Source organism: Squalius cephalus (genome assembly GCF_949319135.1).
Source record: "Squalius cephalus genome assembly, chromosome: 17".
Lineage (NCBI taxonomy): Eukaryota > Metazoa > Chordata > Actinopteri > Cypriniformes > Leuciscidae > Squalius > Squalius cephalus.
Window position 1 is genome coordinate 17132617 of NC_137138.1, and position 26941 is coordinate 17159557.

A 26941-nucleotide genomic window follows, 5' to 3' on the forward strand; every position below is an offset into this window, starting at 1 on the left:
TTCTTTTGCATGTGCATAATTTGGACGTGCCTACAGAACGTGGTCAGGCTTGACTGTGTAGCAGAGCTATAATAGAGCTTTTGTACAGTTCACTGCATTTCTAAATACCATGTCACAAGGCCAGTGTTAACCTTGTACAGTTATATCAGCCTGGCAGTGATGTATAACTGAATCACTGTACGCTTTCCAATAATCCAAAGTGGTTTTTGATCCTACAAAAGGTAAGAGAACACAAGGTGAACCCAGGGGGCTTTGTCTCATCTAACAAATTGGTTTTAAATGTAGTGCTTCTTATCTTTGTTTTGTCTAGGTATGACATAGAGCTTTTTTAGTCTAGCTTTTATGTTGTTGCGGTACAGTGAAAAGGGTTAGTCATCTTAATGCTTCCTGTCCACTCACTCATTTTCGAAATGGACAGGAAATGCCTTGTTTGTAAAATGCCAAGCATGCTCCTTCATTCTTTAATCTGACTGTGGAATTGATGTCCTGACCTGTTGCAAATATGTGTTTCTACTAATGTTAAAATGCTTGTTTGTGTTGCAAACAGCATTTCGCACCCTGTCGTATAAAACAAGAATTGCAGAAGAATTAAGTCCCATTGTTTCCAGGATAAAGACATCTAGTCTAGTCTGACGCAGAGAGCAGCTCATGATAGCAGAGCGAGGCATCTTTTTCCCCTCAGAAGATCCTCTCATTTGCATCTTGTCACACCTTGTGTGTTTTATTTGGTTCACTTTTGTAGCTGATGCACATACTCTGTTTACCATCTTATTTTCCTGGGTGTGCTACACTCACTGTTCAGGAGATTTCTCTTCTCTCTGATAACAGTCTTTTTTACCCTCTCTGGTGTAGCCTAGCAACAAGCTGTTCAAGCAATAAGTGGGGTTTTCAGCAGAGGTTGAGGTAGGAGGCTAACATAGTGGGAAAGATTCGGTATAGAACAGAAATCTACAGCAATACCACAGAAAACAGTCTTATTTGTGTAGTTCTAATGCATTTATATTCCCCCTTTATTATCTCTGTCTTTTTGTCTGTACACTATTGTGAAAAATGATCAGTGGAATTTGACATAAGCTAATAATTTTGCACAATAAGTTTGAATATATTTGATTGTGGCTTATATTAAAGACAACATGAATCCAAAATGTATTCTGTTTACTTGGTCATCTATCTATCCATCTATCCATCTGCAGGGGCAAAATCCCAATGCTAACAAGCCAAATCGTGACCCCTCAATAATAGCTGGATTTTCACAATCCAAATAAATACAACTGATAACATAAAAATACATGTATCGTGACCAGTATTTCATGTGGTCTTTAACGGGACGTGGTGTGGTTGAATATGAATTACACTGCAGAATAGAAGAAACATGGTTGGCAGGGTCAGATAGATCAAATTCTTATCAGCGTGTCAGCAACCCTGTCAAACTCTTACTGTATCATCACACACTGGCACCCTTGGTATTAATCACACCTCACTTCACCTGACCCATTGCATGTACGGTCATGCTCACTTCCGCCTGCCTCTCCTCAAGCTGATTTATTGCCATCATGTCTCTGTTTTCAAAGCAATATATGTAGATCCCCCTTGCATTCAGGATCTGCAGTGAATTCAGATAGTGAGAAGCTCATTCAGTAGATCCTCCATCTGGCTCTCTCTTTCTCTTCTCCCTCTCTGTATCGCTCCATCCAGGCGTACTCCTCATTCCTGTTCATTTCCAAAGAGGATGATTGAACACACTTCACTTCTTCTTGTCATTTCATCATCCTTTGTTCAGTGTGGCACCACACAACATGTTTGAGGCTGGGCTCTGTAAACATGACGATGGCATCTTTTGATGATGTGCTCTAAGTAACAATGCGACAAAGAGCCTGTAAGAAACCAGGTGTAAAATAACCGCTTTGTTTGCCCGTGATTGCGACAAATGGAAAATCACTCCATTTTGGCAAACCAGTTTTAGAGGACTATTTGCTCGCAATTATAAAAGTAAAACTTTTCAATCCCCGTTCTCAATATGACTGAGTCTGCCTTTTCATAAAGCAGCGGGTCTTTTCAGTAGGGATGTAATAATGGCTTTCATTTTTCCGTTGCTTTGGCCACACCTCTGTCACACTTTCATAATGGCAGAAATGAATTAAATCTACTTTTTTTTTTTTTGTCCTATGAATGCTAAAGAGAATGTCTTTTGTGAAACAAAGCCTCTAAAATAAATAGCAGGCTTTAGAAAAGGATGAATGAAAATCTGTGAGTGTCACACATGGTGCCAAAATTAAGCAAGGGCTTATTTAAGCCTATCTCTCCCTCGCTCCCTCACCGGTAAATCTAAGCCGCTGTTTGACATGAACTTAGCCACCTCTGATGTGAAGCTGTTTTATATGCCAATGTTAACTGCCTCTCCCTCATCCTCTCAAAGCAGTCGCCATGACGATTCCCCTGCCCGTTGTGGCATAGTAAAGCCTGTGTTACTTAATGTCTTGTTTTCAAACACTCTGATCTAAATTCCCTTCATGCATAAGAAAAGACAGCACACAAGAAAATGTCTGAATCTGAGAGGATGTACATGGAAATGAGAATATGCATCTACCGATTGCCTTTGCAAATAATTCTCTTCAGTTCTTGTCCTCTAAATTGATTGGGCGAGAGGTTTTCTGATGAATGCACTAGAACGTTTCACTTTGTATCACTCTGCTCTTTCCTGTCTGTGATGTTGAGCAACAAGTAGTTGTTAATCCCACTTCGGCTTCGACTATTTTCATTAGCGGATCAAAAATGGACTAATAGACTAAATACCCATATTTCTAAAATGCTTTGTACTCAATATTAAAACGATAGTTAACCTAAAAATTTAAATTCTGTCATCATTTACTTATCCTCATGTCTTCCAATCATATGACTTTCTTTCCCTTGTGAAACATAAAAGAAGATAGTTAATATTTTTGTCCACACAATGGAAGTCAATGGGGTCCAATGTTGTTTTTGACCCAATGAGCTTTCACTGTGTGGACAAAAAAAGTTTAAACACTCTTCTTAAGATCTTCTTTTATGTTCTACAGAACAAAGTAAGTTTGGAACGACTTGAGGGTGAGAAAAAGATGACAGAATTTTCATTTTGGGGTGAACGATCATTTTGACATTTTTAACTTATGAATCATAGTCATGCTGATACTCAGTTCAGTTCTTAAATATTGTTGATATTTATACAAAAAATTGTATTCAGACCTTCAGAGATGTATCAAACTGAGTGTCTATTTTCATCCCCCTGTGCATGTTTGCCCTGATTATACTCATTGACAGATTGTTATATGTAGTGATCATCTAAGGCCTGGTCTCCTTGCTCCATCTCCAAAGACAAGCATTTGCTCTTTCTTCACTCATCTGTTTGCAGGGCAAGAAAGGGCAGGGCCGTTAACAGCTCTGGAGCCGTAGCTTTAGTCGATGCCCTCCTCACTCTCTAATCCTTCAGTAGTCAAGGGGTGAACGGGATGGAAAGGACACACCTGCCAACATGCCTGTCAGCCTTAGCCCAGGAGGAGAAGATAATTGAGCAGATTCTGAACCGCAGGGAGCGCCGTAGCAGAATACAGTGGGATAATGACCACTTTGTTCCCAGCTGGACTGAAGCAGGTGAAGCAGAAGAGTTGACGCCTTTAATGTCCCAGAATTGTCACATTTGGATGCCATCACGGCCAGGGCTTTCATCAATCAACAGGAACGAGTTCTTCTGCAGCTTCAAGGGTCGCCTCCTTTGCAGACTTTCTCTGAGCCTGCCTTTACTCCCTTTTTCTCTCATATCTTTCCTCTCGCAGACACACTTGCTTGGTTTGAGCGAGTGATGTATGGCTGTCAGTGGGACTTTGCAGCGGTGTGTAGTGTTTCTGATGAGCAGGGTTTGGAGTAATGCTGGCGTGTGAATGGCTGAGGCAGGGCTCGGAGGTGCCTTCAGGACTGCCTGCAGGGGCCTCGCAGGTGATATGCATATGCTGCAGTAATTAGACTGAGAGTTGCGCAGCATTAACAGAAGCGGAGGATTTGGGATAGCAAATGCACACCTTTCTCCACTCGGCACTTTCCTCCGCTGACTAGTAAGTAGGAACACAGGGACAGCTCACATGGGCCGATCTGGATGGAAGAAATAACGTGGGTCTGAGGTGGCTTCGATTTCCCAGCAGACACAGACTCTCCAGCCTAATAGGAAATAACATTCTCCATTTATGCAGCAGGGCTCAACAATAATGCTTTTTTCTACTTGACCTGCCAACATTTTGGCAAAACGCACAAAATTCTATATACATATACATACATGCATACATAAAGTACCAGTCAAAAGTTTGGAAACATTGCTATTTGTCATGTTTTTCAAGTCTCTTATGCTCATCAAGCCTGAATTCATTTGATCAAAAAAACTGAAACTCATCCCCAAGTCGTCATATACTGACGCTTTCAAAAATGCTTCAATATCTGACGCTCAAAGCACCCTTTAGCGTCCATATGAGACGCATAACCCTACCATAGACCTAAACCTACCCATAAACGAAGCGTCTCATATTGACGCTAAGGGTGCTTTGTGCGTCGGATATTGACGAACTTTCGAAAGCGTCAGTTACGTGACGCCTAAACCTACCCATAACCGAAGCGTCACATATGGACGCTAAAGGGTGCTTTGAGCGTCAGATATTGAAGCTTGTTTGAAAGTGACGCTTTGGGGTGAGAATGTGTTGAATATTGTGAAATATTATAATTTAAAATAATGGTTTTCTACTAATCTACTGTACTTTAATATACTTTAAAATATAATTTATGTAATGCAAAGCTGATTTTCATCAGCCATTACTCCAGTCTTTAGTGTCGCATGATCCTTCAGAAATCATTACATTATATTTGCATTTATCTATTTATATCATAATTATACATTTTAAAATTTTCTATAGTTTTACTAGTTTTAATACTTATTTAAAAAAATACATTTTACATAATGTACAACAGTAAGTAATATTTTTGTAATAATTTTAAAATACTAAATGTAAACCTATACAGTAAACTGTGTGCCAACTTAGACATGCAACATGTGCTGAACCTACACACCAGAGAATGGAGAAAGCAAGAGAGGAGACTGGAATATAGCGTGTGCCCTAACCACTAAGCTATGACCCTAACACATTTGCTCATTATTTAAAAGGTGCATTACCACTATTATTAAGTGAAACTGTTGTCTATCCTGCCTCTTTTATCTACCAATTAAGTGTCCTTGAGCATCAATTAATCTCACACAAAATATTACTCTAGTAGTCCAGCTGGCTAAGGAAAATATAAATGTGTGAACATCTATAATCTCTTCCCCACTGTCTATATAACTATAGCCGGCCAGAAATCTCATGCTGATAGCAGGGAAACTTTTCTCTCTCCAGCCCATGCATTGGAGCTAGAGCAAACTTCCCTTTTCATGTGAGAACTGTATTAGATGGACACCTGTGCAGGCTTCCTCCTGTCAACCAGCCAAAGGTTTTCATTTACACCATCAGAAAGTGGTTTACCTGCTGCGTTGGAGATACAGCATTGCTCCATTAGCCCTCAAAGCTACAGAAATTCGCTAGAAGCCAGACAAAATGAGGTTCCAGGGGGCTCTGCCAGATACGTCTCCCTTACAAGACATCATATGGCATTTTATTCAATGCTTTCTCTCTACCGTCGCAAGGCTCATTGTGGAATTCAAAGACATTTATTCGGCGGCTTTGATAAAGTCAGTGAGAGGGCGGGAGGCAGATCTGTACTCTGTGGATGACCCTGGCCTGTTGAGCCCAGTTTGCGCCTGCGCTCCGACCGAAGCGAACGGATGCTGTCTGGCTCTGTCGGTTTCCTGGCGACTGACGGGGAAGAATTAACACTGATCCCTAAGCTCGAGGGAAATGAGGGAAGCGGCATCTGAGGAATACACCCATCTCGCCTGTGGCTTTGTACGGTTCCCTGAAAGGGACATCTTATCCTGGATTAGCTCTGACAAACTTCACTTCCCCTGCTTCTCACAGAATGGAACATCGCGAGTCCCTTGTGTCGAATGTGTTGTTCCCAGATTTGCATAATGCTGGATTGTTGTGAATGCGAGTTAGTCCACAAAAGCAGCCGAAGCAGCCCGAGGATTTATTGATGTTTGAAGGGCAGACGAGGAGAAGCCTAGGCAAAAACATGGCCGTACTGAAAGTACAAATGATCAAGCATCTCTTAACCTAGTGGTTCTCAGCGGTTGCGTTCAGAGAACAACGGGGGGCGTTGGAAGCAAGATTTTTGAAAGGGGGGCGTTCAGGTGTTTATGGAGGGCGTTCACGAGTTTACACCAAAGATCCAGTCAAGACAAGATTAAACATGTAATTACTTGCAAAATAATTGCCTACAACATTCTAAACTCTGACAGTTTAATGCGACATGTAAGCTATTTGTCGTTACTTTTGCAACGACTCTATTATTTTTCCAGTCATAGACCAGCGCTCAAGCATTACCGCTTCAATGACCGTATACGGTCTTTTTTACTGTCCAATGACAGCCAATCTTATATCTACTTTGAGTGGCATGGGAGAGAGAAGTTCATTTGTTGCCCCTACGAGTTTATAATAGCATATTTTAACAAGATTTTGTAATTTTTTACGCATGTTTGGCAGATAAAAATATTAAGAGGATGCCGAACAGCTGATCATAGCTGTACATGGCGGGTTTTTATTTCTCATCTCCATAAATATATCTAGTAGTGAAGCTAATGCAAGGGCTGGAAATCAATGAATCATTTGCTGAAACTTCCTCGTCATCATGTCATGGAGACCGCAGTTCATGGTTGCATAGCAACGACAGACGCCACAGGAGCGCAAGCGCTTGTGGATACAAGTGCTGCGTCCCAATTCGCCTACTACGCCCTAAAAGTATGTACTCTTTTTGTGAAGAAAAAGTACATACTTTTGAGTGTGTAGCAAAAGAGTAGGCAAGCTTTGAGACATACTACTTCGTCATCTTAATGGACAGACCTGTCACGTGCATCCTGGGGTGTCCTGTCAATCATCTTGTCACAGTTAAAATCCTCCATTCAATCTAATTTAATTTCCTACCGTTTCGGAGAGAAATGTAGTTGCACGTTCATCTGCCAGTCATGGGTCTTTCTTGCGGAGACTCTCCTCATGTGTTTGCAATTTGAGTATAATGATGCATTTAAAAGTTAATGGCTAAACATCTCTTTACAAAAGTGCTGCAGATGCAATATAATGTAGACAACATTGAATAAATACATTTTCGTCAGGTTAGATACTGATAATTAATCACTCAAACCCATTTATCATGTCTGTAGTTTTTTAACACTTTTCACTCGTGTTTGTAATTCTAACCGAATCCTCGTCCAACGCGCGATGGGTTGTGGGCAATATTACCCGTTAGAGTGCGCATCGATCTGCACTTCGGATTCTGACCGGAAATAGTAGACCATCCGGGTATCTTTGGAACACTCATTCCAACATACTACGATTTAGGATGTACTAATTCTATTTTTAATACTATTTAGGACAGATAGTATGCGAATTGGGACACACCGAAGGAGAAAGCAGAGCGGCTTTTAAAATAATCCCAATATAAAAACTTATTATAGGTGTACCTTAGTGATTCGGGATAGGACAAAAACACAGTTTGGAAAATGGATTCATGATGTGCTCGCTCATTACATAAATGTTGTACATTTTAAATAATACAAAAAGTTACTGAATTAATAATAATTTAAATAAGGACGTGAATAATACACATTATTATTATTATTATTATTATTATTATTATTATTATTATTAAAACAGAATGATAATCAGCATACATTCAATAAAGGTAAGGCACCTGGATAATGGATAGGGGGCGCTGGCCCAAAAATGGTTGAGAATCACTACTGTCTTAACCAGAGGATCTGGTTCGTCATCCACCAGTATGCCTCGGGCGCACCTGTCAAGTTTAAAATCTGTGGTATCTAAGCACCTTGTAAAGGTTGCCCTCATTCCATGTCCTGCCTCCAAACACCCCGTGTGGCCCAGTTCTGTCCACCTCTGTGTACTGTAACTATAAATCTGTGGAGGCTGCCGTATGTGTCAGCGCTGACAGAGCTTGAGGCAGAAACTGACAAAGAGGAGTGTCCGCAGTAGCGGGGATGATAAACAGATACCATGGAAAAGGAGAGGGTGACCTGGAGACGCTCCTCAACTCCTTATGGGATGTTGCTATTGACTCTGCCGTCATGAAGTTCATTTTGAAATAATTACATTAATATGTTTTAAGTGGAAACCTTTCGGAATGGCCCCGGAGATTTTAGCGGGGGAAATTGAGTGGAAATTGAATTGAATATAACCGGTGTTTGTCATCAACAATAGGCCACGCTTGAGTGTAACCACTAATCATAATGATTTGTTTAAAGGAACCCAAGACACCCTTTAGCTCAAGCTTCTTCCTACAGGCCATGCAGAAGGAAACAAAAAGTTTATGAGAGAGAGATTAAATCTTTCTGTTCATGACTTTGACTTCATTTTGTCTCTGGCAACATGATTGATTTTTTTCATTCAAACATTGCTGTGGAAATTCGACTGGCTAGAGACTTTTGTTTACCACATAGAAAGTATCATCTTTGATATGCCGGTATCCATTGCCCTTAAAGCCTGAAATAACTTCTTGTTTCCAGAAACACTAAAATACCTCCAGGTAAAATACATTCAAATCCAATTTTGTCGTGAAAGACCACTGCATATGCATTACCTCTAAGTGACTATAGCAAAATTGAGCATTATATAAGCCTGGATCGGGGTGACTGCAACACAGGGGGTCAATTAGATTTTTAATTACATTTCCATTACAGCACAGGACTGCTGCTGCTGGGCTGAAGGAACAGGTAAATATAGACAGGGTTTGCAATAACACATCTGTGATCCATCTGACCACAGGCCCAAGAGCAGAGTCATTTCATTGCAATCTGCTCACACTTTCACCATGGCAATCACTTTTGCTTAATTACAAGATTAGAGGATCTAATTAGAAGATCTGCTGTCTTTGAAATCAACACATCCTTTGAAATGAGACACTTTCGTTGCCCAGAGGGTAGACTTTTCCCTCCTTGTCAAATCGATTGCACTTGAGTGAGTGCGATGGGTTCTGTTTGCTTGTGGATGGGGTGACCCTGACATTTTTTAAAGGAGATTTCATTGTCTCAATACAGAGAGTAAACACATTAATACAAGGCATCTTGGGAAGTCTGTCAACAACCACCTTGCACACCGATCGCTTTTGTCACATTATTATTATTATTATTATTATTATTATTATTATTATTATTTTGAAAGCCAGCATTCAATCTTGCACATATTTTACTTTCCTATCACTTAGTCTAAGAGCAATACTTGAAAGTAAAAGTAAAATGCAGTGAAGTGCAGTATTTTATCCCCCCATGTAGAGAGAGGGAACATTTCCATCCATCATGGAAATGGCATATGGAGAGAAAAGAATTAAGAAAATTGCCACAGACGTTCCTTCCTTTTACAAATAAGCCTGAAGTAACTGTCTTTTTTATAATGCTTCCATTTGATTTGAGGCAAGATTTTGGGTGTTCGGTTTCTGTCTGTCAGTATGTTTCAGTGATTGAAGCTTATTTAATATAGTCTCACTTCTTGTGTTTCTCCCAAAAGAGAAATTTCAATGTGGACGTTTTTTGAAAATCTGGTTGAATTTAATGAGATTTCTGAATAGGGCTTTATTAAACTTTATTAAAACATGAAGGACAACACACAGAGCAACAATTGGCCTTTTACATGGCCATTAGTGATATGATCTGCAGCTACATCATCACATATCACCTTGCAGGTCATTCATTGCAAATATTTGATTATGAAGTGCTTCTTTTTGATGTTATTTGGATTACTGGTCAAATCGTGAGGCTTTAATTATGCTGGTGATGTATGGTTCAGTAAATGGTTCTAGAGAAAGGCTGAATGCATGCTAAGACTCAGATCCATGAAATGGCTGTTTGCCATTTGTCATTTCAATATTAATATCAATATTAATATTATCAGCATTGAAACTAGTTGTGCTGCAGCATTTATTTGAGATATAAATATTTTGTAACATCATACAGGTTTTTGCTGTTTATATATATATATATATATATATATATATATATATATATATATATACTTGCGGAATAATTGCATATATATATATGGACAAATCTGAAAAAGAATGAAGAAAACGAAAGAGAACTAAATGAGGAAAAATGTAAATAAATAAATGGGTTGACATGTGGATACCCAGAGAGCCACAGCAAAGTTCATTTCAAATCTCCACTGGAGCACAGTATCTGTTGCGGCTTGGGCTTCTTTTGAGAAAGTTATTAGAAGTGGGCAATGACCGCCTGAGTCCAGGACGATAAAACAACAGAAGCTTTTTCCTGAGGAAGTGAGGTAATTGACTATGAGTGCAAGATCAAGTGTAGCCACCGGCTCAACTCATGAAGAAAACGACTGCATATCTCCTCCTCACACCTGTGCTAAGAACAGTGAGGCGTAAACCGACAGCGTTCGGCGTTCTCCAGCCGCCTTTGAACATTCTGAATATGAGCTGTACACTTCTAACCTTTTTGTCATGGCCAACAGGATCGATACCCCAGGTCTACTGTCTTTTTCTTATCAATGATTGTTGTTAGTCCTGTCTTCTCTCAAAAGATGCACTTGTACTGGTTTGAAAAGGAAGATGTGATAAAACGATAGCGTGAAGACACAAAAGGGGCTCATTCTTTAAAAATTCTTCCACTCTTGAAAATGTCAAAACTGATGGAGACAAAAGGAGTGGAATCAATAACTGCTGGTAAAGTATCTGGGTGTCCACACAAGAGATGACGTTACTTGTGCCCTAGTGGCCACAGACTCATCTGTACCATTGTTTTTGACTGAGAAACTGAGACTGTCTTCCACAGTGGTGTTGATGGGACAGATGACCCTCTGAAGTCAATCCATCTATCACACTTTATTATCTTGGGAGATATCTTCAAACCAGTAAGCATGACTTCTGGAGGAAGAGATGTGTTGCTGTGCTTCGGCCCTTAGGGTCCTCACCTCAAACCCCTCAGAGACACGTCCTGTCCTCCTTCAGTCCAGATTGCTTTTGCTGTGGTATTTCGCTCATAACTCAAGGTCATGGCATCATGCAGAGCATTATTTGCTCTCATTCTCTTTCCTCCACCTTTTGTCTTCATTTAGACTTTGAACACCAGAATTAAATGTCAGCTTTGGGTTTTGGTTCAGCTGTGCGAAATAGGGCTAAGCAGTGATGGAAGGATGTTAGACTAAACTATAATAATGCTGCTCTTTTAAAAATGTAGCAACCATTTAAGCTAGTTACAACAAGTAGCTAACTGCAGGTATTTAAGCTTGGCAACATATTTTTATATATATAAATAACATTTTATTTAAATATAACTTAATTATATTAACAAGAAGCTAACTGCGTTGAAGGTATTTAAGGCAGGCAACATTTTTTGCAAATCATTGTGAATATTATACATTATTTTTATTAACACTATATAATAGTATCTATTATTAATCATAACTCCATTAGCTTTAATATAATTAAAAAGGATGGTAGCTAACTCCATTGAAGCCATTTAAGGTGCACAAAATATGTTTACATATAATTTTAAATATATATTTATAGATTTTTTTTTATTTATTATTATTCATATTATTTGATTTTTATTTATTTAAAAAAAGTAGTAGCTGCTGACTGCATTAAAATGTGTTTTTTAAACTGAAGAGTCCAATGTTTTTTTTTGTTTTTTTGAACTGGTGCTTCACACACATTTTAAATTATGCATTGTTGTGTTGTTGTGTTTTGGGTTAAAGGAAATGGCCATACACTTAACAGATAATTTCCAGGCAGAAAATTAACAGTACTTTGTTTGTGTATACAGTACCTATAAATATACTTATAACTTATAATTTATATATTTTTTAAGGACGTTTTAGTTATATTATGATAAATAGGAGAGCTACTTATTGCAGAAGTAGCATGTTACCAGAAAAGCAACAGTATATTTTAAGCTTATCAGCTGCTGAAAAATGTAGTAAGGTTAGTAGTGTCACGACTTTTAGTTAGTTACTCCCCAACCATGGAGGCTGAGGCGGTAGATTAGATAGTCTTTTCAATTTGTAAGCCAAAGCTGTATACTATATTGAGGCAAGAAACAGGGAATCTAATGAAGTGTTACATAATGGTCTGCGTGTTTGAGTGTGATAACTTCATCTTAACGTAACTGGATTAGAGTGTGCCCAAGCAAAATGAGAGAATATTCAGGTTTCTGTATATAAGGTGCTGAAGAACTACTGCAGCATTTCTGTTGGAGAAACTGTTCAGCGGAACAGAAAAACTGATAGGATCTTTCATCATGTTTTCTCACTGTAGTTCAGCAGGTGTCCACTCCAGCCAGGTGATTTACCCCATTTCAGGCAACAACAACAACAAAAAACATGCTTAGTGCATCATCTTGAGACTGATGAAGCTCTTTCCCTTTCTCTCTTTCTCTCTCTCCCATCTCATATTCCTCAACACCACCTCCAGCAGCCTGAGGTGTGAACCCTGAGAGCTCACAGCAATCCTCCTTCACCACAGGACAGATATTTTAGAAACTGGAGACTGTGGACTCTTGGATGAGTGTCAGACCTGACTAGCGATTCATTGTAGCTGGAGGTGCAGTACGATGTAACGGCACACTCCAAATTGAAGTTATCCTTTAGTCCTGACCTTGGATGAGCTTCCCACAAATGCCAATGCAAAAAATGGACCCCATCTCAGACTTACTTAGTTTGGATCAGATCAAAGTCTGCTTTTATCAGTGCCCGATGGCGCTCGCTTTTGCCACTTTTTTTCTTGAGAATGAGCATATGCTTTCCATCTAGCTTCATTCCTTCACTCAGTTCCTTCACTTATCTAACTGGGTAATTGGGTATTCCAGTCTCTTATTCTGCAGTCATAAACGTTAAACAGGAATGCTGTTTATGGTAATGATTCTTCCATAAGCACCACGCAATACGTGTAATTATGTGACTCCATCTAGTCAAATTGAGATGAGAGCAAATTTCTAGGGTTTCATTAAGATGGCAATTTCTTGGAATTACTGAAAATTCCGGAGGCAAAATGGCTGCTGAGATTAGAGGAGGTTGCTTGAGAATTACTCATTTCTAAACCATCTGCTTCTTGAATTACACATTAGCCAAACTGTTGGTTCACAGTGGACTCTTATTGAATTACGGTTCAGTCATTGTGTTAAGGGCGCCCCAACACACCAGCGCACCTCCGAACATGACGTGATCGCGGACTTCAATCTTCTTTCTCATCGCTGTGGCTGAGTTCCGCACACCCCTTCATTTATCTTCAGGCTGTAGAGGGTAGAAAGGAGAAAGAGGGCATTAAAATCACTTGAAGCTGAATGGGAACAGACAGTCCTGTCCCTGTCTTCACTCCATTTGTTAAGTTATGTTAATTCCTATCAAATCCATTCAGTGAGAGAATGACCCAAGCAGGCAACAAGCCCATCTGCGTTTGTGGACAAACTGGCAATGGTATCTTTGCAGCAAAGTGGATGGGGAAAGAGGTTTAAGAGAAAGAGCGATCTCTGTTTATCTCTCCATCCAGTATATTAACATCTTAATAGGAATTTGAGTTAAATTACGTCTTTAGACCCTCCCTTCCTTTTGACAAGCGTGAATTAGGTGTCAAGCAGATTCCCACTGACTTTAATTGAATCTGCCTTCCCTCCGAAAAAAGGAAATCTGAAGTCAAACTAGCCTATTAGGTTGATCAAGTCATGTTTTGTTGGGTTTGGCAGCATCATCCCTACATCCCACCCCCACCCTTCTCACACACGAGTTGTTTATGAGGTGAGATTGGGTGGGATGTTGTACAAGCACACCGCTCTGTGCTTTCTCGCTTTTCGTTATCCTCTAATAAGTTGTGGCCTGCCGTTTTTGTTTTTTGAACTCCCCCAGGAAATCCCCTCAGCTCTCGGGCTCAGGCCACAGATGAGAGCGGGAGATTGCCGTGGGTAAACACGGGAAGGCTGATCAACTCCTCGTGACTGGATTACCAAGCATCGGATTGCTCAGTCGAGACATCCTTGCCCTCGCTTCCTTTCCCTTCTCATCGCGTTTTTTTATCGAGTGAGATGTTTGGAGTGGGGATGAGCCCGTGGACTGATAAAACAGGACATGGACCGTGAGATGTAGCAGAGAGTTCACATGCTCTACTCCCTGTTGGGTGTTCCCAGGGCTTGATATTTCTTCAAACTAAGAGATTTGAAGTTTTTCTGTTATGGTGTGTAAAGGTCACATTAAACCCGTCTCGGAAACCTCTTTATCATTCCTCCATTATTTATATTTTCTACTTTTCAGATGCCTTTTATGTAAAGATTTTATTGTTTTACTTTCGTTCCAGAGTCAAACCCAGACTTTCAATATTAAAATATAAATTATTCCATTAAAATATTATAAAAAATGTTATGATGATATTTTATTTGTTTAAAACTATTATAATCTGAACAGAGTTGACATAAACCATTTCAATATTTATTGTTTGGAAATGATTTGTCAGTTAAGTTATTTTATATTATAAAGTTATTTCGAGTTATTTCAACCTCGCTCATCAGTAAAGAAGATGCTTGAGATATGAGACGTGTCATGTGTGAGAAAAAATATAAGTTGTGAACAAAACATTTTTGTGTCATTCCCAATGAAACTGTAATTGTCAAATTATGCAAATTAAAAGTGTACAAATATTTCATTGTTTGTATTTAGGATACATAAAATGCTAACTGTGAAATTAACATTTGATGTTAAAAATGTCACTTCCACAACATAATGCTATTAAACACAATACATAATTTGAGATATGGTGGAAATATTTAACATTATCAGGAAAAAAGTCCACAAGGCTAAATGAGCCCATAATTAAAGAAACACCCCTTGATCTAAACAGAAAAGTGTGGCGCAAATCTCAGGTGTTGATAATTAACAGGTTTAGTGACATGGAGATCTTTCATGTCTTTCTTTGGCCGGCTCTAGAGCGATGTCTCCTGTCTATTTTCTCTCAGTACTTCTCTTCAAACTCTTTAATTTCCGAGCCGAGTGTGAGATATTGATGAAAAATTGTGCTCCTCCTTTGCTCTGTGAAGAACCAATCAAGTCCGCAAACCAGCATTAACTTTGGGTTGTCATGGATCCCTACACTTGATCAATAAACTTCACATATCATTACGCCGCGCAGCCTCAGAGGCCTGCCTTATTCTCAGGGTGAAATGGAATGAATCTTTGTTAAAAATTGCTTGTGATTCACACTTTTAGTCTTGAGGGCAAAGTGTATTTCTTTAGCTCTGACTCCAGCTCACAGTTTGTGCCAGATTCGTTTGAGTTATAGTCAGGACTGTATTTGACAGAAGAATATAAACAACAAGGCCTGTGTCTTCAGAGCTCCACTGTCACACTCGTAAATGTTTAAGCTATTTTCACTCTCACACATTCTGTTTGCATCAGTTCTGCTTGTTGGTGCCTGTCTATAGTTTGGAGGTCTTATTCCAGAGAGGTGGATTTCAAAGATACTTGAATTCCCATTATTTAAAAAGTCTTACACACATATCGCAATTTTTTTTTTTTTTTAAATCTACATGCATGTGATTTCAACATGCATGCTTCTTATGTTTTACTGTATCATTAAATGTTCCTCATTTAATAACTAAATGTTGTTATTGTACTAAATTATGTTCTTTCTCTTCCAATGATTTACTTTTTTCCAGTAATATTTCCAATATCTCATTATAGCTAATCAAAATGTTTCTGACTAAGATTAATACTAATGTCTTTGTCCATTATGGGATTGCAAAATGAAAATGATTGCAAATCTTGTCTAAAAACAAAAGCCATTTGGTTGCACTAGAGATTATTCTTATGAATAACGCATTATAATATGTACCTTATAATTCACCTCATAATCAGCTGTATGTTATTTAACCATAGTTCAGACAAGACCACTTTGGCAAGTTACTTGAGTTTATTGAACATAATTATCTTTGGCGGTATGGTTCCTTATGGGGGTTCTTGCTCCATAATTAATGACATACATAGCTTTAGCATTAACCCCCCATAGAACCATCAGCTTGAGTGATGTACAGATCTAGGACAGTTTAATAATGTCTTTAAGCGACAGTTGTAACATGTAGACGTAGCAGTGAAATCCGGGACGTCTATACTGTAGCTTGGCTATGAGGATGAGTGTCTCCGCTAGGACTTGGAAACCTTGGTAATCTGAAACAAAGAAGACAACAGCCAGAAGGTGCACAGAAATATGCTTGATACTTATAGTGGTGAGGGCGTGAGGGTTGCGAGCAGTTTAAGTATATTTCCCAGGCAGTAGTGCCACGTACTGTATATATATCCTACCGTTCTGATAGGAGAATGGTAGTGGATGGAGCAATTTGACAGCTGACCGCATCAGCTGATCGCTGCCTATGCTTACGTGGCCTGTCTGAACTAACGCTGCGCTCAATTTAGAAATAAAAAAATAATAATATGATACACTACTGTTCAAAAGCTTTTTGAAAGAAATTAATACATTTATTCAGCAAAGATGTATTAAATTGACTAAAAGTGACTAAAATTTATAATGTTACAACATATTTCTATTTAAAAAAAATGCTGTTCTTTTGAACTTTCCCTTCACCAAAGCATCATGAAAAAATGATTTGAGGTTTCCACAAACAGATTAAGCTGCAAATGGCTTTCAACATTGATCATATTTAAAAATGATTTCTGAAGACTGAAAAGTCAGCTTCACCATTATCTAATATTTCATAGTACTGTTTTTACTCAATTTTTAATCAAATAAATACAGCCTTGGTGAGCTCAAAAGACTTCTTTAAAACCATGAAAATGAAACGACCCTAAACTTTTGAACGATAGTATACATATTTAAAATGGTATTATAATGCATTATACATTATATACAGGCTTCATATGCAGTGTTACTTTAAATTTTCTGTTTGTTGAAACTGTTGCAATTAACACATCATCTCTTGGCTCTTTCTCTCAGATTCACAAGCAGGATCAGAAGCACAGAGATCGTTGGACCATGCGGTTATTGGAGGCGTGGTGGCCGTCGTGGTCTTCGCCATGTTGTGTCTTCTCATCGTTTTGGGACGATACTTTGCAAGACACAAAGGTAATTCAGCCCCCAGACTGTCTTGTGGCACATTTCTAAGGTCAATAGACTTTCTAATTATTTTGGATAAGATTCTGAATTGGGAAAGAAGTCATTCTGCTGTCGAAGCTCTGCAGGTGCTTTAAATTGGCCCGTGGCTACGACCACATTAAGGCCAGTATCCCTCTGAGTGCATCGCACTGTTGTGTTCTGTAATATAAAGTGGGCGCAGCATCTCTGCATTTCATCAGGGCTACTGCCTTCATTATCACGCCACAGACTGAGAGGATGGGAATAATCCCACTCGGAAATGAAGTTTGAAGTGGATCGCTTATTCCCACCTCCTTGTAACACTTCCCAAGGTTGATTCTAAAGCGCAAAGTCAAACCGAACCCAAACCTGGTGAGGATGTTATGGAAATTTCCTGAATTATTAGCCACAAATAACAGATTTATTCCTCTGAGTACGTGTCAGACTCAGTTTTTGTTTCTTTCTTGTTTGTTTTATCTAATAGCGCTCGATCTAGAGGGTCAGGTTTTGTTTGCCGTATCTCCATCATGGGGTATTAGTTTGGGAACGTATTACCTGTTGTTCTCGCACATGAAAGACATTATAATGCAACCAAGTGGAGCCTGGTGAAATGAATGGCTTATTTATGGGCAGGTAAAGTCCCATGGATCAACCCTCACTCTAAATTAGAGAAGCTGCTCCAGATGGTATTTAATCTCTTTTAAAACCCTGCAATTGCATCAATCAGAGGCCCTGGGGTGCTGGAGATATTGCTTTTATCAATACTCTTTTCTTTGAAACCCACACAGGCACCTACTTCACACACGAAGCCAAGGGGGCAGATGACGCGGCGGATGCCGACACGGCCATCATCAATGCCGAAGGGGGCCACAACAACTCGGACGAGAAGAAGGAATACTATATCTGAGTCCAGAGGCCTCTGTTGTTCTTAATATTTTCTTTTGTTTTGTTTTTGGCGGGAGGGGGTGGGGCATGGGGGAACTGAGATTACTGAGTTTGTTTATTTGTTTATTTGGATTGAATGACGTAGAATGCTACACGGGCAGCTGAGAAGATGTAGGTATTTGTGTTATACAGCGAGATCGGGTCAGGGGTGGGGTTTAGGGGTGGGCGGGAGACCAGACGTTGCCAGATAAGAGTGTAGAAAGCGTCACCACACAGCACCTCCCCAACTGCTGGTATTTTTCGTTCATTTCTCGACCATTTGCAGAAAATTCTGTGCCTTGTTCTGAATTTCTTTTCTTAGTCATGCTTTAAACACCATTGATCATGTCACACCTCTAAACACCCATTCCCGAACATCCTCACACACACTCACACACACACACACACACCACCATCTCTGATTATCGACGTGCTGTCTGCTTTTCTATGAAGGTACATGAGTGCACACCTCAACGCATTCCCCTACACTGTGGGCATCTCCTTCAAAACACCATATCCTCTGTACTAAGAGCAGGCCTAGTCACATGACAGCGTTTTGATTTACTCAATCCCAGGTCATCAGCATCATGAAGGGAAGTACAAGCAACTTTTACCCCAACAATTTGATGAGACCAGTGGAGAATGATCCTGGACGTCGCACCTGTTTTCTTTTTTTTTTTTCTTATACTGTATGTGCCAGTACATTTGAAGTCTGGAATGGGCAGAGGCGCAGACGAACAGTTCCTGCTACTCTGCACCTACGGAGGCTTATCGTCTCGTTCTGCTCAGTTAGACAAAGCAAAAAGCCCTTTCAGTTATTTATTGTTTCAATATAATGATGTCTTAGGTTTTGTCTGCATTTTCATTCAGAAACGCACATGCCATAATGACGAAAGAGTCGCCGTCACTGAAAAAGGTCTAAATGCTGTGGCTTACGTTTTGTTTTCTCGTCTTATGCTGTAATTTTCCATGCAGGGCTGCTGAAGGTGACCCTCTAGCACACGTTAATAACTACCTAAAATTGTGTCAAAGCGAGACGTTTGCTGGTTTTAGAGTGTTTTATTAGACTCAAGGTAGGAAGCGCCACAACTATCATGTTTGTAGATGTACAGAGAGGGAAGATGTGGAAATGATTTGATTACTATAACTTTACTACCTTAAAATGCATTTTAACAGCCAAAAAACATCTGCATTTGTGTATCTGGTTTGTAGGCGAGTCAGTAAGGATGTGACATTGATGTTAAGCAGTCCTACAAGTGTGTAAGGGTATATGATTGCCTGTCAAGTGAATTGCCTGTTTGTTCTTCCTCAGAGGAAATAGTGGCGTTTGCAGCTAGCTTATCCTAGTGATACTAGTATATGAATATAAACTGCCCAAATATCCTAGACTACATGGTGCGAAAAAGCACCACAGCAAAATCATTTCCTCTTGTAAACAATGCGTGTTTTATTGTTTATAATTGCTGTGAGTTGCTCCTCTGGGTTCCTGCTTATGCACAGCAGTCCTGGGCTTGAAATGAGGTTAGTTTGAATGGAAAGTGAAATAAACAGTCTCTATAAGAAAAAAAAAATTGAAAAAGCTTTTAATAACATTCCAAATATTTTAGGAAAACAGTCTGTGATGTAATTACCCGCTAATGTGGATTTCCCCCTATATTTACAGTCGTTGTCAACACATGACGCTAAACAAAAAGGAGCTCTCTTCGCTCCTGTGAACACATTAGACATTTCACTGAAGCCTAGCTACAAACGTAGCACCCATTGAGGGTACATACTATAAGGTGGATAAGATGTCTAAAGTACTTTCCCTAAAGAGAAGTATTTCTTCTCACTTCCTCATGACTCTCGCTGTAGTGTAAGTGAAGTTAGATGCCATAGTTTAGACCCTGCTGAAACCAACCTCAGTGTGTAAATAAAACGGCGAGGTTGAGGGGGGAAAACACACTCTTGTTTGCTTTATTTTTCTTATTCAAAAAACTAAAAAAAAAACAAGCATCCACTGAGACATTTTAGAGTATGTGCATTAACCATGAGAAACACTTTGGACGCTTTTGTTTTTTCGTAGAATACAAATCCGAGGGAATGTCTTGCAGCTTGATGGTTACCGTTGCAGTTGAGATATACAGTTGTGTGGCTTGTGCTTAACTAGTGAGCATCATTTAGCTTTGGTCTGGCAGCTTCTGAACAGGATTTCAGACATCCCTTCTCTTTTGCGTACGTGAGAGACATGACATCAGTATACTAATTTGTGGTATTTAGACTGGGACGATGTACATTTTGTTCAACTTGTTATGTTAGACCTGTTTTAAATGTGATTAATGTGGTTTAATCCACTCTACTAGGCGTTTGAGGACTTCAGATAGACGGTCGATGGGAAGACGCGGTTACGCCAGTGATCTATTTTATCATTCGTTTCTTGTACAGCAAGTCGAAAAAGGTTTAATTGAAAATGTCCAAATATAACAACTTGTTTTGAGATGTGAACTGGGTTCGGTTTCAGTTTTGTAGTTTGTTGTTGTGTTTGTTGTTTTCATTGATTTATTAGTGCCCCCTGTTTGATAGTGCAACAGTGTTACTGATGGAACTTGCTTTGATTTCATTTCTTTGAACTTGACAGTTTAATTTAAGCCCTGTCTCAGGTTCACGTACAATAAACAGTATGTTTGCATCTCAGGTAGAATGCAAAATTACGGCCCCCCGATTAAGAAAGTGGATCTCAAATCAAATGGAGAATTTGACGTTTTGTTTAATATTTTTGTAGTTCTTGTTTATTTGGTGCACTGTAAAACGTGTACGGAATGTACACGCAATGTTGAGTATTATCTTTTTTTCAGACCTACTTCACACAGAGAGGACAGTAAAGGACCAACCCGATCTCATGAGAAAACGTAATTATTTCACGAGATTTAGAAAAAAAAAAAACTAAGCATGAGAGTTTACCACTAAACCTTACCCCTCAGTGGGGCGTAAGCAAATTGTACGAAAACATACAATTGAGATTATACAAATTCACCCCAATTCACCAAAACGTAAAATAGTTACGAATTGCCATGAGAGTGTGTTGAGGAAAATTCAAAGTTGACATGTTTCTTGTTCTGGTTCCAGATAGGTTGGAAAGTGTTAAGTTTTTCATTCATTGTTTTTAGGTTGGTTATTTTTTGTCTTTCTGCTGTACTTGGGCAATGTTACTGTGTATTAATGAAGAAAAATGATATCCACATTCCCATACACATTTTGTATTTGTTCATATTAGACATTTTTACAAAAAAAAAAAAAAAAAATGGAGAGTTCTTGTCTTAATAAAAAAGAAAAGATATTAATGTTCAAAGTAATGGTTGGTTTGGGCGGTGTTATTTTTCTCTGTGTGACATGAATCTTTTGAAGGTAAAGTCAAACTTCTGAAAGCATGACTGAAAAGACATCTATTTTGCTGTCATCAATGATCTACACAGCACTGGGAACAGAATCCATTTGAAAACTGACAGAATGTGGTACGTTCATCTTACAGGATGCTTGTGGCATTAATATTTGAGATTCTCCGTCTTATTTTCACAAAAGAGTGTTACATTAAATATTCCTAAAATATCTTTAACAATTCAGCTATTCTCAAGGTCCTTGGCATGTTCTTTAGGCCAGTGCATATGCATAATGTCTACATAAGAAAGATTCAAATATTTCATTTATCATGTGATCACATACTGTACGCTCCACAGAGTGTTGAATTTGCTCCCACAGATACGTAAGCTAATTTTATTTCTAAATGCATTGAGATGCCTGCTAAAACACCCCAGGATCATTTACCGGCCTTTAAAGTTTACTTTTGCTTTAGAGCGAGTTCAAGAAATCCAGTCGGGGCTTACGCTTCCCCATCTCCTTATTATCCTTGGCATTCTCCAGCTCTGTCACACTTTTGCATTGTGCTTTTATTCAGCTGAACTTTGACCGAGGCAGCCTACAGAAATAACATCTCTCCCAGGTATAGCGCGCTCCCCACCGCTTCTTTCTCAAGCTGTCTCATGCCCGCACCCTGACCTCGCCGCCCAGTGGCAATCTCAGCGACACACTCTGCAGATGCTGACCTTGAGTTGTAGCTTTTCTTCTTTTTTTCCTCCCGCTATACGATGCCTGGTTTTTGATTGCCTGAGCAGGAGCTCAGCACCAGGGTTGTCACACTGCCAAGGCTCAAAGTCACCCTCTGCTCAGATAGGATGGATCTCAAGGTACAGGCAGAGAGGAGCACAGATGTCACGTGGAATCATCTCCGTTCCAGAGAGAGACAGAACCAGGTCTGAGGGAGAAGAGAGCGCCTCGTGGCTCAAGGCGATGACAGGATTTCATCATGTCCTGTAGCTTTGCTAGATTACAGCAGACTCTGTAAAGTTACACTATATCTGGATTTAAAATCACATTTTAATACTTTTTGACATTTTCTCGAGCGAATTGTTGCAATTTAAAGTGATATTTTACACAATTCTGTCATCATTTACTCACCCTCATGTCATTCCAAACCCTGATGCTGTTCACTTCCACTGAAGACAAAAAGAGAATTTTGATACTTGGAAGCAAATAGGTCATGGTTATTACAAAAACTAAGGTTTGTTTTCTTCTTTACAAAGATGTCATATTTACAACCTGATTTTTTTAAAAGTATTATACTACAAAAAGTTTAAAGTTCGAGTTACCCCTCGTGCACATCTATGTAAAACAATAACATTTGTTCACACAGTGAACATTAATTGGGGGAAAAAATGAATTATCATTTATTGTCATCGAGTGTTTCATTATCAACATCATATTTGATTATATTTTTAAGAACAGATCACTGATGATGAGATTTTATATATAAATTGCGGTAACACTTTATTTTGAAGTGTCCTTGTTACACATGTAGTTACTATAGTAGTAGTAGTAATACTAACTAACTGTAAATTATGCTTAATTATATCCAAGTAACCCTAAACCAAACCCTAATCCTAACCTAACTCTATAGTAAGTACATGTAGTTACTTAATATTACTCAGTACTTGTATAATTATGTAAATGTATAATTACACTGTAACAAGGACACCTTAAAATAAAGTGTAACCTAAATTGCTGATGTCCATTTCAATCTTAGAAAACCTTCTACATGTTTTCTTTCTTAAAAACTTCATTATATGACACAAGTATATGAAAAGAACTGCATGCAGATTCTTCAGAAATTCACACTGAAGCAACAGCGTACTGGTCTGGAATGACATGAGGGTGAGTAAATGATATCAGAATTGTAATTTTGTGTGAACCGTCCCTGACTACAGGACATCAGGTCTATTGCGATCTCATATAGAGGAAGAGCTCACCTTTACAGACTCTAAATGGATCCATTGAAGGTAGTTGGAAAGGGGAAAGTCATTCACAGCATCAATAGTGTGTCTTAATAGCATTGGCCCTCCACTCACTGCAGTCTGAGTCCACAGGTGAGAAGGGGACTGATTCCTGAAATTGCAAGAGATTTACAAGGATATAGATGGAAGAATAATCCATTAAAGCCAATATGGGTTTTGTCTCTATACAGGCATTTATTGACATCATATTTGACTCAAAAAGTGCTTGGACACTGGTCACGTTTAAAGATTTAATGAAATAAAATATCGAAGCGATTGGTGTTTATTTCAAAGAAAAGTTGCACAAGCACACTCAAGCTCTCACTAAAAGAGGTCATTATTGGATTTAATTATACAAAACAATAGATTTAGGCCTGGTTTCACAGACAGGGCTTAGATGAAGCCAGGAGTCGGGTTTAGTTCAGTTAGGAAATGTAAGTAGCTTTTATAAATGTGCCTTAGAAAAAACATTACTGGTGTGTATAGTATCTTGAGACAAAACAATGGCAGTGACATATTTTAAGATCTGTCAGTGCAAGTTACTTTCAGACAGCCTAAACATGCGTTTTAGTCCGGGATTAGTCTTAATCCTTGTCTGTGAAACCAGGGGTTTCTGTTGAAAATTAAGTAACTGGGCACTTTCTGCTTGTTCATGGTTAATACGATGGATTACACATGGTACTCTGATAGGACAACTGTGTGAACGTGAGGAGAAATGAATTCATACATCCACTCAAAACCAATGTTCAGAAGTAATTGAAAAAGATCTGTTCAATGCAAAGATTTTCAGACATTTTTAAGTGTGACTTAATGACAATGTATGCAATAACAATGACCCTTCCTATGCCATTTAGAATGAATTACACCTTTGTCGGCTGGAGACCCAAGTTTGGTTTGAAGACGAAAAACGTATCAAGCACAATGTTCTCACCATTCCTGATTTCTAACACACACTCACAGCGTTTGGCGTAGTCTTGCGGCTATCACAGCAGAAATGAAAGCTGCTGCTCTTCGTTTTATACCGTCTTCGTTGCGTTCATCTTGTCACATGAATGATCTAACAAACAAAAAAAACACATAGGCCCACCCATAGACCCTCCCCACGAAGGGAGTGTATGTCTCCCCCTCGTCTACTTGTGATCCGATCGATCAAAACGCATCTTAATACCAGGTGTAAACAGGGCCTATGAGGTAAGGATGAAAAACACTTGCCCTCAATGTGATTTGCATATTTCGTTTCGTTCCTCCTCTTGCTGATTGGAATGGATTTTAATTCAATTGCTGATCAAGCCAGTCAGCAACTTGTCAAGAAACTGCACACTGTTAGAAAAGTGCAGCAGACTTGTGTGAAGTCTTAAGCAGAGTTTGTGTACAGCATCCATTATTTCTATTTAATAAAAAACAAACAAATCCCAGCTGGTGTCACCTAAAACATCTCACTAGTTGTGTCACAATGAGTAATAAGGCTGCTAACTGCATGTAAGTCACTGAACCTTATTTATGTCTTTGAAGTCTTTTTGGCTGACTTTCTTCTCATCTCTTGTTAGTGGGATGCAGAGATTTCTGCCATGGCGGCGGCGGCCTCTCGGGGGGTCTGAGGAACAACAGCTCTTTTCTACGACTTCTTAATGATCTAGGATCTGTGAAACAACTCCCATATTCGTCTTATTAGTTCTGTGTTGTTCTCTAACTGCACCAACCTGCTTGCAAACTGCAGTTTCCCAGATGGCAAACATTTGCTTTGATTTTAGCCGAAGCGAGAGGGTGTTAATGAGACTTTGATGAAGGTAGCAGTGTTTGTTATATAATACACCTATAGTACACCTACAGCTGTAAAGCAGCAAGTGTAATACTTTTCAGTAATCATCCATTCAATCTGAAATATGATAAAGAGCAGTGTTTGCATTTGCATTGCAGGCATGAATGCGTCCTCTCTATCAAACTTTCAGTTGGCACAGGATATCCAGATGTAAATGCTTCCTAATAAAGTCAGCTCCAATTTTTTTCCTTCTGCTTCCCCACCCCCACCCCCAGTCGGCTATGTGCCTCCTCTCATGCTGATTGGATAGATCATTTGAATGTGTTTCTCCTGAACTTTGTTAATAAAACATAATTTGCTATCAGGATGTGAAGAGAGTTTCAACCAGTATAACAAAAATGTATTTATAAAACAAACAGCTTATTTTTCTATTTAATGTTTATTGATAGAAAATTGCCGCTTTTAGACGCGTCCTCTTTTGGTAACAAGGTTACAATAAACTGAAAATGAAACTGCTCATATAAATGATCAATTTGCATGGACATTTTCTACAAGCTTAAAATCTTTCTTTGAACATTTAGTGAAGGAAAAAATGACAACTGCAAAAGAGTTTCAAGGCCTGTTTCGTACTCTATTCATGGGAAGTGCTTGGCATGCTTGTCACTGAATATTTACTTCTAGCATCAGCCTCGCTAAAAACCAAAAAATATTCATTAAAGGTTTGCAAAATCAGAAATCTGTTGTTGGAAAGCTTTCACTGGAAAAAGAGACTGCATTTTCATCAATAGAAAAGAAAAAAACCATAATATTGATATTTAAAAATGCTGCAGTGATGCAGTTTGTTTTGTCCTAAACAGCTCACTGGTGTCATCCTACAAGGATTTATGTTTATCCACCTCCACAGAAATATAGCTTTCAGTCGCTGAGAAGTTTGCAAATAATACAGCGTGCGCTGAGTTTTGGTTTGCCCTGCCAGTTTCAATAGAGCAGCATTATTAGGAGATTCCACCACAGCATCTCAGTGATGATTGGAATTGGCGTTCTCCAATGCCGCGGGGACGGTGAAAGCTATCGGCTGGATCCTGTTATAACAACTCAAATTGCGTTGAACCGCAATGAGTTGACTGGAGCACAATTGATTATTTGTCGAGGTGCTTTGAAGAATTACACTCTTACTTTGTTATACAGCGTTTTATTAAGTAACGCACTGTGAGTAAATATTGTTGTCTTTTATTTGTCAGTATTACACAGTATGGTGGTGCCGTTGATGCACTTCACGCTGGTTACTGGCAGAAGTAACTGCATATGACTGGCCATTGATAGCAGACCTAAAGCCATTGAGAGCTCATAATTGGCTGAGCCTCAGCAATGGAGCATTTGCAATCTCAGGGGTCCCTCGCTGTGTGTCTTTCTCCACACACACAGTCCATTTATGGAGGTTCTCATTGGAGCTATGGGATCTCAGTAATTGTGGTGTGTAATAGCAGATGCCCCTCTGTCAACCCTGAGTACACATCACTTTCACAACAACCACAAATGCGATGCTTTTTTTGTTTTTGTTTTTTTGCCTCTCCCTGGGTTTTATAAGGTCAGATCACACTCATGTTCTTGCAACAACATTTTTGTATTTTGT

The 26941-nt window shown here is 39.1% G+C and overlaps 1 protein-coding gene across 6 annotated transcripts in view; it reads left to right on the top strand.

Moving 5' to 3' along the window:
* cadm1a (cell adhesion molecule 1a) overlaps nucleotides 1-20747 on the top strand; it is a 279212-nt gene extending 258465 nt beyond the window's left edge. For all 6 annotated transcript variants that reach the window (XM_079898242.1, XM_079898244.1, XM_079898246.1 and 3 more), the window contains 2 exons: nucleotides 17125-17253; nucleotides 18051-20747. In XM_079898242.1, the coding sequence (XP_079754368.1) occupies nucleotides 17125-17253; nucleotides 18051-18169 (248 nt within the window). In that variant the 3' untranslated portion in view covers nucleotides 18170-20747. The remainder of the gene's footprint in view (nucleotides 1-17124; nucleotides 17254-18050) is intronic.
* The last annotated feature ends 6194 nt before the right edge of the window (nucleotides 20748-26941 follow it).